Source organism: Mercenaria mercenaria, chromosome 10 (genome assembly GCF_021730395.1).
Source record: "Mercenaria mercenaria strain notata chromosome 10, MADL_Memer_1, whole genome shotgun sequence".
NCBI classification, from domain to species: Eukaryota; Metazoa; Mollusca; class Bivalvia; order Venerida; family Veneridae; genus Mercenaria; species Mercenaria mercenaria.
The window spans coordinates 4,020,853-4,038,297 of NC_069370.1; the positions used below are offsets into that span (position 1 = coordinate 4,020,853).

The window sequence follows — 17,445 nt, forward strand, 5'->3', positions numbered from 1 at the left end:
CCTCTAGTGGCAATAGATTGTAACTTAACACACTTATTCATTGTTATAAACTGACTTACAGTGCGCAGGTTTCATAACTCTGTTTTGCTTTTTGAAAACATTATGCCCGTTTTTCGTTTTGTATTTGAGCTGCAATCTCAGTTCCAACTTATGGGGATAGATTGAAACTTCACCACTTGTTCACTATGATGACATGATTTGCACATGCTCCATAACGGTACTTTTCATTTTTACAAAATTATGTCCTTTTTTCGACATTTTTCGAGAATATATTGGCACACCATAAATTATGCAGTTTGGGGCATTCTGAAAGTCGCTTGGACGTAGATATGCTACATACATATTAAGCAGCTGGTCAGTTTAATTGGCTTCGTCATGACCCAACTGCCTTTGAATTGGCATTTCGGCGTCTTAAAAGTTGGAAGCCGGGCGAAAGGAGTAGGGACAAACTGGCAACCCTGTCAAATTTAATCCTGAACCAAACAAAAAAGAAGATACTTTTTTCAAAGCCACAAATAAACTTTTATCATCTTTGAAATCATTTACCAGTATATCTGTATACATGTCTGCTCATGAAAAGAGCTTCCGTTCAATAATACTTTATATAATAATTTAGTATAATTCAGACCTATGACAAATATTTGAGATAACAATTACCAAAAATAAGAAAGAATTTCATTTATTTACAGGTATGTTCATATAAAGTTGAAAATAAAATGCGACATCCTCGTTATTATCACAGGCGCTATGACCCCTATCGCGTATAAATATCCGGGTATATTTTTCTATCTACCTTATCATTGGTTGGATTGAACGATTCGTAATCTAGCCCATCATTACTCAAATGTACATTTATATTGATAAGATTTGAAAAGTTCGTAACTAAATTTAAAACTTCCTGCATAATAAACTAGTTTCTCATTCTAAAAGCGAATTAAATGGCTTTGTTAGGTGGATTGATACATAGTTATTAGACCTATTGGTGCTTCGAAGAACATTTTTAATATAAAACATGGATGACGATAAACTTATTTTGCCACCTATCTATAACTTCACTCCATTAAGGGCTCTCAGGGTGGCTTCACGGTGGAAACTGTCGCGATTTTTAGATCTTGAAGGAGTACTTGTCGTGTTAAACAACGATGGTATTGATTCCGATGTTGTGAATGACTATAGTGGACTGGCGGAGCTTGTCGGGTTTAACTACCAAGATATAATGAACATGAAGCGACAGAGGAGCCCGACTACTGAGTTGCTGGATCTGTGGACAGGCCAAAATGGAAACGTAGGCGAACTCTGGATGTATCTCTATATGATGGAACGTTATGATGTGCTAACTGACTGCCGACGGCCAATAGGTAAGTCTTCTATTTAACGAACATTATGATGTGCTAACTGACTGCCGACGGTCAATAGGTAAGTCTTCTACATAACATTCTCGCATACCAGAGGTCTACCGTGGTTCCTCGGATGTTCGTCTCGGGATTTTGACGAACCTCTAATGGATGAGAATGCTACATAACGGATCGTCACGATGTGCTTACTGACTGCCAATGGTAAATAGGTAAGTCCTTAATATGAATAAAACATTATTATGTGCTGACTGACTGCCGACAGTCAATAGGTAAGTCTTCTATATAACGGAACATTATAATGTGCTAACTGACTGCCGACGATCAATCGGTAAGTCTTCGGTAATTCCTGTGATATTCAGGCTCCATAACCTCAGATCCCCTATCTAAATTCCAGTTTGTTCAGTTCTGCCCATTGTTTTCTCGTTTAGGGCAAAGCCATTATTTTAACTGGCGACCATACGCCGCTTTTCATGGAATTACACACTAGTGTATCATTGAAGGTTCCATGTGCTCCGCCGTATGAACACACACACGGATGTCTCTAAATTGGGTTTTTAGCATGTGTAAATGTTGAGTTCTGCTCAACCCGGGGCTAGAGGGCGTGGACGGTAGCATGCATTTCCACTACCGTCCATGAACAGGCTCAATCAAACCGAGCCTGCAACATTTTCTTTTTTGTCGTGTTGAGCGGCCTGTGGAGTTTCCACTTATTCTAAAAAAAATTCTATATAACGGAACATTATAATGTGCTGACTGTCTGCCGACGTTCGAGTGGTAAATTCGTTATGACGTTCTAATTGACTGCTGACGGTTGACTGGTAGTCCTCTATATGATAGAATGTCAAAATGTGCTAAAAGAATGCTGACTAGAAAGTTTTCTGTAAGAATTTCCAACTGACTGTCAACGGTCGATTGATATGTTTTCTGTATAATGGAACTTCATGATATGCTTACTAACTAACTGCTGACAGGTAAGTTTTGGTCGAATGGTACGTTCTCTATATGATGGAATGTTAAGATGTTGTGACTGTCGACAGTCGATGAGTAAGTTTTCTACAAGTTTGAACTTAGAGATGTGCGAACTGACTGTGGGCGGTCGATTAAAAAGAATCTGCATGTGTTAAGATATGAGTTTAGGCATTATTTTTCATCCAATAAAACCCCATATAAACCATATGCAGTAGTCCAGTCTTAACCCATATTACTCGTACATATTCATAATTCACTAAATTCACTAAATACAACAACTAGACTACGGAAGACGATTCCGGACGAATTACAATAATACGACTACGGAGGACAATACGGGACATTCATAACATTAACATTTAGAAGACATAAACTACGGGCAGTGTATACTTGACCCTGAGACATGAGCTTTTCAAAATTGAAGTTGGGTCAAATGCTTAACATTAGAGCAATGGTTTTCATTTTTTACTATTTCTAAAATGCTACATCAAGAAATAACATGTTTGAATTGGGAATCGAACGCTGAATCTTGACTAATATACCACGTACAAATCCGTAAATAACGGTCGTTTATGTAAAGCTTTAAAATTAAATTTAAATTTTCGGTACCACGTGACAAACGTTTTTTCTCTCTATTTTTAATGGAATATGAGTAAACACAACTAATCCTCATGTGTTTCATAACAAAATCTGTCAGTAAATTAGTTTCAAAGCCTTCTTAAAATTGTAGGAATAATGTTCTTCTATCTTAAAATTTCTTTTTATCTTATCGCACACTTGGGATGTCAGTCCCTACAGTTACATATTAACCAGTACGTATAATATTAATGTTAAGATATATCATTTTTCCGGAACTTGAAGAAGATACTGTTGGTGCTGAAATGAGGGGTTGCCGTGTCGACGTTAAAACACTTCACGCTCGTTGATGTTGGTTTGAAACCCAGCAACTGATGTAGAGCTATTTCATTTGATGAAGCCATTCAGCTGGGTACTGAAGGTCTGTTGTTCCTTCCAGCTGGTTAAAGAAGCTCTGTTGTCCCATCCGGGTGACCGCTTAAGACTGGAATAATACACGTAAGGTTAAAAGTCCTTCCTCCACTATTCAAAATTGCAAAGTCACTTAAATTTCTTCCATAGAATAAGCAAGTTACATGTGTATTTCACTTTTACTGAACACTTGTTTGCGGATCGATGACTTTTCTTTTAAAGATTCAAAGCAATAATTCAATTGTTAGTAGATGAAAGGCAGAAACTGACGTCGTCAAATAAATTTTAAAACAACTTCTCTTAGGAAGCTACCCAAGCAAGTCTAAATTTATTTGTTAGGTAAGATGGTTATTTCCCGATCTCTTTTACAATCAAAGCACTGACAGCACAGAAAGGTTGAAACCCGCATTTGATGTGCAATAAACCACTTCATTGTAACAGTTCAAGTCTCTTCTGTGAAACAGTATAACATTCAAACCATTTGCATCCATGTTACATTACAAACTAGAAATTCTGCTCTGACTAAAACCAACAAGTGTCTTGAAACACACTGACAGGTTGGGTAAGGCAACCCTATATCGGCTTAATTAAAATTTACTATAATGATACCAATGAGAAATACAGTGTCTGTTTCATTAAAAACACAAATATTCAAATAGAATATTAGATATTCTAACATGATCCGGTTTGTTTTCCTATTAAACAAAGAATGCTGAAAACTGTGTTTAGTCAACAATTCATTTTTCTGACGTAATAACTATTACGTCAGAGCGTTAGAGGGCATAGCAGCGCACTGGGAAAGAAATCAACATAAATCAGGCATATATTTAATGGATATCGTCAAGGACGTACATCATTATCTTCGTCATTCCTCGATAACGTGTTAGAATCGAACTAATATATCTCAAATTCAAATAGTGATTTGCTCATGAATAAAACCTCGTGATATAATTTCTTCGCATCTAAACTCCAAACAATGATTTTATTCAATTACAAATCACTGTTTAGGATATATTATTTCTTAATTCAAATTTAACAGTTAAAGGCACTGGCCTCCAGATCGTTCGACAACAACAAAAAAGAAGATTTTTAGATATCTGGAAATAAATGCTATATTTCTTAAGAATGCTTTGGAACTTAATTACTGACAAACTATATGTTACGGAAACACATGAGAATTAATTGTTTTTACTATTTTTTACGATGAAAATTGAAAAGCGTTTGTAACGCTGTCGTAAATATCAAACAATTCGTGAAAATGTTTTCTCCAATACTCCATGTCCATTGTCTGTAAACAATCTTCTCAATGGCAACGGCAGGCTTTCTTTTGAGCAGAATAAATCTCTAATCGTTGATGTTCAGCGTTTCATTCTCGCAACAAAAAGGTTTACTACCTAGGTCGGCGGGTCCTGCTCTGTCGATTTTCCCAGTACCGTGAGTATATAATCTGTTCAAGCAACACCTCATTTTTATTTCACAAAATTCAATTGAAACCAATAGCATTACAATTATGTTATAGCATCCTTATTTGTCATGTAAAAATTTAGTTATCACTAGCCACGATTCCTGACAATGTGGTATTTCATGAATTGTAATTATTTCCTACATGGAGGATAAGTTTTAAATAACTTGTTTTCCAATCCAATAATTTCATGCAATTATTGTTGTATACCATGTATGTCAAATTTGTTGAAATATAGTTTAAACTAACGCTTTACTCGGAGTAAACTGTCTTGATTATAAATATCTGTATTTAACACGCATTAAACAGCTCTACTGGTAATGACAGCCGGAAAACTTCTTTATTGCCGCGGCGGTCCAGGTTTGATTCCCGAGGCTGTCATCTTTTTTTCTTGATTTGGCATTTTTAAAATAGTTTAGAAACAAACACTCATATTCTAATGACTTCAATTTGAAAGAAAGATCATTTTTATCCGAATTATAAACGTTACTTTACGCTAAAAATCTATAGAATATGCTATTTTAAACTGCCAGTGTTTCGATTTTCTAAAGTTATACACCAGTAGAATGCTTGTGATCCGAGCTTTTCAAAGATGTATAATTTGATATATTTTCTTTCATCATGTCCATTGAAATGATTGTTAAACTGGACCAGGAACTTTTACATAGAAATTTTGTAGTCGGTATACTCGTAAATAATCAAAAGTAGTGCGGAAATAGAACGGCGGATTAATCTGTTTCAGTGAAAACTGTCATTACTGAATGAATTCTTGCAGTATCCAGAATACGGTTATTATAGGTTTCAAGGTTTCAACCCAATAAACTGACTTTCGCTGTAAATTTTCAAATAAAATGGACGTTTCAAGATTTTATTTGCTACACGTGGATGGAATCCTTCATATACTCGCCCTCTTTTTTTTTCTTAAAATAAATCATATCCGTACATAAAGTATTGGCAAGAAACGCTTTAATCACATGTTCCATAGGCTCGAGAAAGTCAGTGTATGACGGTAATATCATTCTAGTTTGTTTGTGTCGAAGCTAATATGTTGATAATACACGCTTTTTGTGTAATAACGTCTGCGAAGGCCCGATATATTGATGATCTCGGTCACCAACATATGCTAAGGTCTAAAGCAGACGTTAAAACAAATAAACATGAATTGTGGATATTCTTTTATGACATAATGAAACTAAGACTAAATGTGTTTTTAATAGGTGGTAATTTTACCTTTACTATTCCAGTACAATTACTAATAACCATTCTGTTGTTCTTGAAAACGGTCAACATGTTTTGAATATAAATAACTGGGGTGCATGAATTAACAACACTTCTTAACGCGTTTTTATTTATCCTGATTGCAAACTGATATTATTTTACCATATTTTACATGTCACTTACAATTCGCTTAACAGGAACACAGTTTCAAGAATAATTACTGTAGAAATCGTTTATTTTGAGTACAGTTATTTTGAGTATTAACGTGTTGACATACTTCGATTTATATGGATTCTAAAGAAATTGAATAAACAACATACCAATTAATACTACTCAAGTCGTTGATGTTATTCCTAATAACTGCACAAGTTACATTCAATACACTTACGATTATCGACGGAAATTGAACCGTCTTCTTTTTCGTTGAATCAAAAGAGTGTACATATAGGGAATAAGCGAGTAAGATCTCTGGCGGCTCTGCGGCAGTGCCGTTATGGTTAGTATCTGATATGGCAAAACAAATTTTGGATTAGACTGCGTCTTTTATGTTACAGAAAAAAAAAATTTTCATAGAAGCAATAAGACGCAGATACCAGATGTTCATCTGCGAAAGAATTCAATTTCGGCTCTGGTACAGCATTTTTTTTTAAATAAAAGCATGTGAACTGCCTTTTAAACACATTTTCTCTAATTAATCTAATGGGAAAAAAGAAGTTTAAATGAAGAATATAGGCTGATACAAAAGGTTTCCAACCTTTGCTTGACAGAATTTATAATGCCACACTTTAGTTGTTTCACGTGCATTCATATACTGACGAGATAAAGAAACGCCTCATTGAAATTTGGCGTTATTTTTTTCCTAACGCTTTTAATTGTTGTGAAATGTAGTAAATCTACATGTACTCTGACCGACAAACACAGTGAACAAAAACTCGCGCGATTTCATTCAGCCATTTGTTCACTTCATGTACCTGGTCATGATTTCCTCGTGCAGTCCGTGCATGTAAACCATGTGGTTTGATTGAACGATTTTTGCACATGTACATGTGTAATACGACACACAACCATATTTTCAGCTATTCTCTGAAAAAAACATTAGTTTTCGTAATGCCGAGGCTGAATTCTGAAGAGAGGGCTCAGGTTTTGGCTATGCTTGAATGTGGGCGAACGCAGGAACAAGTTGCTAGACGTTTTAACGTCTCTCGTTCGACAATTGTGCGTCTTATTCGACGTGTTAGAGACACAGGAACGTCTATCGATAGACCACGTTCAGGTAGACCGCGTGTAACGTCAGTACGACAGGATAATTATATACGTCAACGTCAATTACGTGACAGATTTGTGACGGCGCAATCTACGTCACGTATAGTTGTAGGTAACCGTGGACGTCCAATTAGTCGACATACAGTGAGAAATCGACTCAGAGAACGCGAATTACCTGTCGTAGGCCCTACCGCGGTCTAATTCTAACGTTACGCCACCGTCACCAACGTCTTATTTGGGCCCGCAACCATTGCGCCAGCGTTGGCAGAACGTAGTGTTCAGTGACGAGTCGCGTTTCAACTTGTGGAACGCCGACGGACGTATCCGTGTCTATAGACGACGCCATGAACGCTACGCAAACAATTGCGTTTTGGAGCACAATCGTTACGGTGGAGGTGGAGTAATGGTGTGGGCAGCAATCAACCATAGGTTTAAGTCCCAACTCGTCGTTTGCCAAGGTAATCTCACAGCCAGGCGTTACATCGACCAGATATTACGTCATGTAGTTGTCCCTTTATTCCGTCAACGTCAAGGATTAGTCTATCAGCACGACAACGCGCGACGTCACGTTGCACGCGTTACCAGGGACTTTCTACAGGCTAGAAACATTAATGTTTTACCTTGGCCGGCGTGTTCACCGGACTGCAATCCGATTGAACACGCGTGGGATTATCTCGGACGGCGGTTACGCCAACGTCAACCCCAGCCAGCAAACGTCCGGGAACTGGTAGCAGCGCTGCACCAGGAGTAGGCCAGAATCCCACGGTATCTGTTACGCAACTGGTGCGGCTCTATGAGGCGTCGCCTTGCTGCTGTGGTTGCTAGCAGAGGTGGCCACACGCGCTACTGATTTTTCTAATGCAATTTCTCCGACCGGGCTATTAAAATTCAAGATTTAAGCTTAATGCGACAATGAAATGATTTCTTATTGACCATAAATTCTTGTAAGGCATCTAATTTGCGAATGGAATTGTTCTTTTCTAATTTTGAATCACGGTTAACGAAAAATTTTATACCGAGTTTGAATGAGGCGTTTCTTTATCTCGTCAGTGTATATTGCTGTCGTCTGCGTCACATATATTGTGACCAATGCATGGATTTTTCATTCTTCTATTACACTGTTTGATAATGTATTAATCTGTGCAAAATGCACATTAAAACTGAAAATCATTATGTTACTTCTATTTCAGTGCATGACTGTTCCGAATATGAAACATATCAACAACTGAAACTAGACGCAGAGAGACACAACACTGAACAAGATCCGACAGGTAGTCATTTCTAGATCATTACTTTAAAAACAAGGTCCGACAGACAATAATTTCTAGATCTTCATTTTCAAGACAAGATTAAACAAATAGTAATTTTCGATCACAATTTTCGAAGCAAGATCTAACTGGCAGCCATTCCTAGATAAAATTTTCAAAATAAAAGTTTTAGCTTATAGTCTTTGAAGTATAAGGAATCATAAATCAGGATTACTTGAGTTAGAGCTATCATAACACGAGTTCTAATATCTTTTTCTGATTTCGAACGTAGTTTATAACAGTGTTTTTATAGATAACCGACCGAAAAAAAAATCACTAACAAGTGAAAGTATTTCCTGAGAATATAACGACCGCCTAACCAAAAAAATAGATTATAGTAATAATAATAACTTTATTTAGCCAGTCTAACATTGGTCCTCTAACATAATAATGTAAAAAGTCATCCTAATATATACAGTGAATTGAAAGACATGAATAAAAATAATGTATTGTGTACAAATTAATTCTTAGTGACATAAACAGTATGTAGTACAATGAACAGAGATTAAGATAAGATAAAATATGTACAAATGGCGAAAGAATAAATGTTTTTGTAATCCGTGCACAAAAACCCTAAAAACTCTTGTGTGTCTGTTATTCCCTCTGTTTTGTTTACTGAAATATAAGTAAAGGCGGAACGAATTGCTAAGCTGAGAAAGTATGGTTATACATGTTTCTTACATAAAATACATTTAATTACGATTGTACATGATAATTTACATGAATCAATATTCATCACATTAAACATGTAATTACCATGATTTGTTCATGTCATTAGACAAAAACAAGATGAAAGAAAGGACATTAAAAATGTAAAATCCAGTTTGACATTTTACGACTTAGCTTGAACGGGTCGATATTTCTATCTTCGTTTAACAAACATGTTCAATTCAATAAATTTATCGACTATTTAAACTTCCTGATACACCTGACAGATATTTTAAGCTATACGCCTATATCTTTACTAGCTTTATTTAACAAATCTAGCGTATCCTTTGGAAGCATAGAACGCTACCTAGCAAAATGTTAAGACGACAGCAACACCTCTCACGACCTAGCACCGACTTATAAAATACATTGAACCGATTCCATTCTCTCAAAGGAACAAAAATAATAAAAACACAGAGTCCAGATTTGGGTTGACCCTAAACAGCCGCCACACTGCACGTAAAGGCTGTTGCTGTACTCATTACAGAATATGAGAATATCTGAATAATAAGAAAATACATTGTCATGTCATATTTCTGTTCTGTTGATTTTCTTTTCAGTCACAACATCTGAGATGAGAGTAGATGAGACAAAATTTGCCACATTAGAAGACGGTAAGAAAGCCATTTAGATCAATGTGGAGTTAACTTGGGATTCGAAATGATTTTCTGACGTTGTTTCATGTGTATTGCTGTCGTCTGGGTCACTTACATTGTGCTAATGCATGGATATTCATTTGGCGTAAAAAATAACATTGTTTGTTTCCGGTATCCCGAACTACCCTAAATTTTTGGCCATGGCCTCGGAGAATATTTTTTCCAACTTTTTAACAAAAAGTTTTTAAAAAACTGCACTTTTTATGCTTTCAACATGGTCAGTGATGTTAGAAATCAACTTACTGCTCTTAAAGCATCTGTTTTCATTTTTTGACACAAAAATAGTTTCCGAATATTCACACTTAATAAAACAAAATTTCCAAAAGAAACCCTACCTACCCTAATTTTTGTTAGCATGTTACCGTAAACAAAGATTTTTTTAGGCCCAAAGTCCATTATTCTTCTGTTACACCTTTTAATAATGTATGTATGTGTTATTTTTAATTCAGTGCGAGACTATTTAATGTATGAGGCACAACAACAACAAAAACTGGACACAGAGAGGATCAACGTTGAACAAGATCCGACAGGTACTCATTTCCCTATCATAACTTTCAAAACAATGTCCAAAAGATCATAATTTTTAAAACATAGTTCAGATAGATAGTCATTTCTAGATACCAAAAACATAGGTAACGAAACAGTCTTTGGAGTATAACGAATCATAGATCAACATTAAAATCAGTTTTTGATACCTTACTGATTTTGTAAGTAGTTTACCAGCTGAAAGTGTCCTGCCGTCCGAAACAACTTATTTACAATTATGAACTGAAAATATTGATTTCTGTCCCCCGCGCTCAGTCTTATGTTTCCGTACCAGAAAATGTGCTTTCAGTAATTGCCTCAGTTTTCGGTATTGAAATATAAAAAAAACGCGGGTAAAATGAAAATAAATTACGTGCAGTTATGTATAATTGTTACGCAGGGAAAATATGGTTGGTCACATGTAGTACAATTGTACAGGTCAATTAACATGAATCAAAATTCATTAAAGTTTTTGATTACACATGTTCAAGTCATCTGGTAAAAACAAAATTGGAGAAAAATACATTGAAAATATAAATTATGTTTGGCTTTGTACGTATAATCTCGACAAGATAAATACCAGTGACCCGTTTTGAAAAAATCTTCGTTTTTATCTAAAGTGATTTACAAATTGATAAGCATTTAAACTTCCTGGTAAAAGTGATAGATATTTAAGCTTTATGGCCAAACCTTTAAAGAATTTGTATTATATCCGTTTTAGCAAATCTAGAAGCGGACTCTTTGGGAGCATAGAACGCAACCAAGGAAAATAGGAGCAAACTCGCTTAATGTGAGTCTGTGTATAAGAGGTTAAGACAAGTGCAACAACTCTGATTTTAAAGTACATTGAATTGACTCTTTTTCTCCCAAAGGATGAAAAATAGGAACACTTAGTCCAGATATTGGTTGACCTTTAACGGCCGCCACCCTGCAGTTCAATATTGTTGTTGTGATGGTTAGATTATTCTATAAGAAGGTCATTTGGAAGCATAGAATTAATACTAGTCTAGGTTTGATTTAGTCTGTTCATGAGAGGTACCCTCACGACCTGCAGTACATATGGAATTATGTTAAAATAGTATTTTGAATGGAATTTCTGTTCAAGGCAAAATGGACACAGGATTGTCACAGAAATATAACAAACTCTTGCCAAATATCTGCTAAAACAAAATTCTTACCTAAGTGGGGATCGAGAAATCCAAGATGGCGACCAACGTTGTTGCCATTTTTGTCAGATGACCAAAATTTATAATAAAAACATGTAGTTTTCTTCCTCTTTAAATGTACTAAACAAACTTCAAGTTTATTTATATCGAAGAAGGGTTAGAAAAAGTTGGAAAACTGAAGGAAAATGTTTACAATTTTCAAAGGTAAAAAATATGTTGAAAGAAATCTAAAAAATTGTCATTTTTGCACCTTTTTGAGTTCACATTATTGCCTTATTTTAATGCAGTTGAACAATTTTGTTATTTGTTGTCCTTTTTGTTGTCCTTTAAAAGAACACTTACCTGTAAGAACAGATATTCTACAAGTATTTATCAAGAACTTGGTCATATAACTTGTGATATCATGACATTAACTGGCACTCTTTATAAAGGACTTGCAAAGGAACCATGCAACGGTGAATTGCGGGGGCAACATATAAAATCAAACAAAAGTCTATGTACAGCCTTGACCGGTACTGAAATCATGCTCCAAATCCATTTAACTAACGAAAGAAGATATGGTTCATACATGCGTTTTTATTGTTGGGGTTGTTGGGGTTGTCTGTCTACCACCTACATAATCTTGTTATGCCATTACTGTCAAACCTTTATTAAGTAGACAGCCAATGAAGCGACATAATTTGACTGTTTACAGTTTGGGAAGTTACCTGATAGACTCAATTGTATAAGAGGTACAATTCATAAAGTCTGATGACAGTTCTCTTATAAAGGGCTAAACTTCATCATAAGGTAATGGAATATTCCTACATGATGAAATTGGTTATAAGAGTAGAATCGGGTAAAATTGGGTGTAGTATGTATAAAAAAAAAAACATGTAGTATCATGATGAAGTAGATATAGAACATCTTTGCTTTGATGCGTAAGAGGTATTGCACATTTCATTACCTGTCATGATTTGCAGAATCCTTCGGGATACATTGGTACTCTCGCATTACTGGTGCTCGGGCACCAACCAATCCCTAAGGATTCTGCAAATGTTGTAACACGAAAAAAAATATGCGTTATCCCTACGTTAAGAAAGCAATAGGCATTACTAGGAATATAAAAATAGCCACATGTTGCATGTGTTCAGTAATTTATAAGCTTAATCCAGATAGCCCGGATCTCTTATACAACTAAACACTTTATGTTATGTTATATAGTTCAACGGAGAGGAAAAAGAACAGCCTATGATGCTTTCATATGCTACACAGCAGAGGATGAAAATGATCGTAAATTCCTGTACAAAATAATTGAGGAACTAGAGGTTAAACGAGGTCTTAAACTCTTTGTACCCGGAAGGGATGATCTACCGGGTTCTGCTGAGTATACCATTACAGCGTATCTCATCGAAAAAAGGTAAAACCTTTCTCGAAGGGAATAAAATTGTTTTAACTGTTTATGATGAGATCTCGAAATCAGAGTGTCACGATACAAAGAAACATTTTAATCTTAGCTGTCGTATCACCTCATTACCAGTTTCAAACAATCGATGTTAAAATGGTACACATTAATCTCACGCCTACCTTTTAAGGATATGTTATTTAACACAGAGACTCAAATATGATGTTGTACCTTAAGATATCTGCATGTTAAATTAACAAAACCGTAATACAGTGTTAAGGAGAGGACCTTCTGTGCAGCCCATCGATTTTATCAAACTTTTTTCTGCAGTCATACATACCGGGTGTTGGTTATATGAATGTACATCCGCCTTTAAGACCGTGAAGTGTTATAAAATGAACATTACTACGTACTTCGTTAATCCATATACAATTTCAACAGTACCTAGTTGTCAAGTAAATAAGGAAATTACGAAATTGAAACGGATACAACCGGTCTATCTTTAATGATATTTTAGAGTTTCTAATTTGCCAATGTTTCTTGTGCTGTTTCAGGTGTAGACGTGTGGTGATTTTGATGTCAAGGAAGTTCTTGCAGAGTGAAGCTTGTGACTTCCAAGTAAAGTTTGCACATTCCCTTTTTCCAGGTACATTTGATTTTACCAGAACTTACGTCTTTAACGATAATGTATTTACTCAAATAAGAAGAATAGAATACATGAGATAACAAACTTCAGTAATCACCATTAGCTGATCATACTTGCGGCTACCTTTTGGCGGTTGTGTCTCCCTCGAGATCTATTTTATCTATCTTTACATAATACGAATCCCTCTAACCAGTGTTAGAGGCAGGATATCGTGCACATCATAAATGTTAGTATATTAGTAAATGAGAGTAATTAAAGGAATCTGACAAGTACAGTGAGATTAGAATGAAACTATTCAATTCATTCTGTTGTTAAATAGTGAGGTTAAATGTTTTCACACGTAACGAAACAGAATTTAGGCAATTTTGACGTCGATAAAGCTTTATATTTCTTATTTTACAGCTGGGAGAAGTAAAAAATTGATACCTGTTATCCGCGAGAAAAACACACAAATGCCGAGAATCCTTAGTATTCTGGGCGTATGCGACTTCACGAAACCTGATATGGTTGAATGGGTCTGGAATCGACTCTTCGCGACAATCATTGCTCCAACTGGACCTACAACCTATTTCGAGGATGGAGATCCATCAAATCCTTTCAATATCAGTGATGAAAGTCTGAGAGATATCAAATATCCCTCCCATTGTCGTCTAGATGAGCACGAGGACAGCTTGAACCATTTGAACGAACAGTCGAGAACCAGAAAAAGGCCGATTGATGTATGTGCTGATTCCCAACCGAGAGAACCAATGGAATACGACGTGTCTTCAATGTCCTGGGGCCAACCGACATCCAACATGCAGTCACAATCTCCATCATCTGTAAAAAGTAGTTCACTTCCACCGGAAACGAAAGGGAAGTCATCCCAGAAGGGAGCAACCGGAAGTGTGAAACAATCAAAACCTGTTCTTGCGAAAAAGCCAGACAAATTGAAAAATAAAAAACAAGTATCTAGTCAGCGGCAGCAGCTTTCTACGTACAGCAAGACGATTTCCTCTTCAGTATCCACAGAACATTTCGTGTAATAGAAATCAGATGGAACCTTTTTATTTATAGATTCTAACTGCACTGACAAATTTATTTTCTGTATATATCATCTGTATCTTTATTCTGCCCTGAGGAGGAGTTGGGATTTGATCTTTTCAGATGACCGCTCCGCCTGAACCTCTGTACATCATTTAGTTTCTAATAAAGAAAATTGGCGAATACTGTGAATACTAGGGCCAGCAGTAACAGTTACAGTTGTCAAACAGCATAGAATGATTTTGCCTTTGGTCATAAGATGAATCATTTTTGATTGTGAGGTCTGTCGGGCGAAGGTTAAATATTTGGCATATATATATATATATATATATATATATATATATATATATATATATATATATATTATCTCTGTTGTATAAAAGTAAAAATGGAATTAAATAGGGAAACCAGACAACTTACTTAATTCAAAAATTCCTGTTGCAACAATACCAGAGCGTACTGTACTGTACTTGTACAGAAATGTTCCTTTATATTTCCATTGTGAAACTGTATTAAATGTAAAGTGTTTTACATTTCCGCCAAGTTTCATCGATCTTCGAGAACTAGTGTGTCATATGTGAAATGCGTTGAATGCAGAACAAAGTTTGTGTTCGTTTTGCTTTCAAGTCATGTAGAATTGCATGCTAGAATATTGTTGTTGCTACATACTGTCGCATTGTATATTTAGTTCTAAATAACATGTACATTGGAATATGCGGCTTACATGTGGTTTGATATCATTCTATTAAATATCATGCATGTGCCTGATCTATTGTATCAAATATTCATGATGATTTGCTAAATATTTCAGTCATTTTTTATTCGATAAAACAGAAAAAAATAGTTGTACGAGAAAATAATATATTATAACAGTAGCTTAAACTCGAATGTATACGGCACTGATACATTTTACAAGGCTGGAACATATTCGGTGCTTCGTCAAGTCAAATGCATCATCCCAGATTAGGCTACTGTTAAAATAAACCATACCATAGACCCTGTGTATATATAAATATTTTTAAAAAAAAAACAGGTCAAAGAATATATACAGATATTTTTACATGTTGGTTATTGTATGAACAATATTACAGTGTTCTAACTCATTCTTTGTTCATTTTTGCTGTCCTGAGATATGAACAAATTACATATTGATACAGTACGCGGTGATCCTGCCAGTTAGACGTATTAAAATGTCCTTTGTTTGTTAATTTGCTAAGATTAGGTGTTGTTTTTCCTGAGACAATATATTCGTGAGATTTCACACATGTAGTTTGGTAAATTTGCATAACAAGTTTATGTTGATTTTTTTCTGAGAAAAGGTATTCGAGAGGTAAACTTTCACATATGTAGGTTTGTCAAATTGCATACCAAGGTTATATGTTTTTGTTGTTGTTGTTGTTTCGCTGGTGTAATGTATTCGCGTGGTTGAGATTTCGTACATGTAGGTTTCATAATTTAGTACACGTCGATTTGTGGGAATATGGGCCGCCGTGAGAAAAATATTGAGAAATATAGAGACCTATACCACATTGTAGATTGAAGTGAGTTATCGTAATTTCCCATGTATCTCTTTCCAGACACGCGACCTGAAAAAGTTATGACGTCATAAATATGGCGGCTAAAGAGAAAATAAGAAAGGCAGAAAATGTATGACTGCTTAATAATTACAGGTGACAACGTCTTTGAAAACTATGTTATGATTGTAAAACTGATATATTTAGTGAAGGTAATGTTTATTCCAGCAGAAACAACACTTTTATGAAAAATAAGATGTAATTAACTATGCTTAAAATGAAAAATATCCATAAATATCAGAAAATGACGAAAATAACTAAATAACGATATTAAGTGAGCAAATTTCTGCTAAATGGCACAGTATGCTTGATTAAAAATAGAAATAGTCAAATACTCTATCACTTCCATAGTCAAATAACATAATTATATATATCTATATACCTTTGTTATCTGTGTGAGTGTGTCAGATCGGCTTATTGCGCCGACAATTTTGTCAGAACGCAAAATCAGTAGAAAAAAATCTGTTACATAATGCAATCTTAAGAATGTTGTTTCTAATGATGTAACAGCTTTAAAACGTGAACTATTTTATAGTGTAGATTCTCCTATTAAAATTGATAAATCCAATTAATACATACTTCCCCGTAAACCTGAGTTAAAGAAATCTACAAAAGGAATCATCAGAAGATTTCTTTATGTACGTTTTAGTCCAGCATACTAGGTGGTCTATGATGTCATCGTCGTTTAGCGCCTACAGTATATTTACCGTTTTACATAAGGAAATTTATAGTAGTTAATTATATATATATAAATCTACACCTTGAGTCCTTCTAATGAACAGGATTTGGCCTCTAATCACATCCCTGAAGTTTGTATTTTCAAAGTTCCCATAGATGATCAGCAAGGTTATGGTGGATTCCTTAATTGCATATACAATCACATTAAGCTCGTTTCATAGATGTTTTAACCCTTTTAGATGTACCAATACTAGTTTATTTTATCGTATAACTTCATGCCTAACTGATATTTTACTCCGCGTGGAACGATATTGCGACAATGTATATGCAAACTCTGAAAAAACATTCCTAGAAAAATTAAAATCCAACAATTACAAGGTGTGCTGTTAATTGTTTCATATAATTTCTTTACTCTTTATACCTATTTACCTAATATTCTAATGAATGACAAAGGAACTGCTTAAATTAAACGCATTTTTATGCATTTAAGTTCAGTTAAACCTTTTCTCTTTTTTACATTGCTA

At 35.1% G+C, this 17,445-nt stretch overlaps 1 protein-coding gene across 1 annotated transcript in view; it reads left to right on the plus strand.

Moving 5' to 3' along the window:
- The first annotated feature begins 811 nt into the window (after positions 1–811).
- LOC123559858 (uncharacterized) overlaps positions 812–17,445 on the plus strand; it is a 30,148-nt gene continuing 13,514 nt past the window's right edge. Inside the window, exons 1-7 of the mRNA XM_053516665.1 lie at positions 812–1,358; positions 8,445–8,525; positions 9,830–9,883; positions 10,375–10,455; positions 12,820–13,015; positions 13,555–13,646; positions 14,049–14,667. Of these exons, the coding sequence (XP_053372640.1) occupies positions 1,013–1,358; positions 8,445–8,525; positions 9,830–9,883; positions 10,375–10,455; positions 12,820–13,015; positions 13,555–13,646; positions 14,049–14,667 (1,469 nt within the window). The 5' untranslated portion in view covers positions 812–1,012. The remainder of the gene's footprint in view (positions 1,359–8,444; positions 8,526–9,829; positions 9,884–10,374; positions 10,456–12,819; positions 13,016–13,554; positions 13,647–14,048; positions 14,668–17,445) is intronic.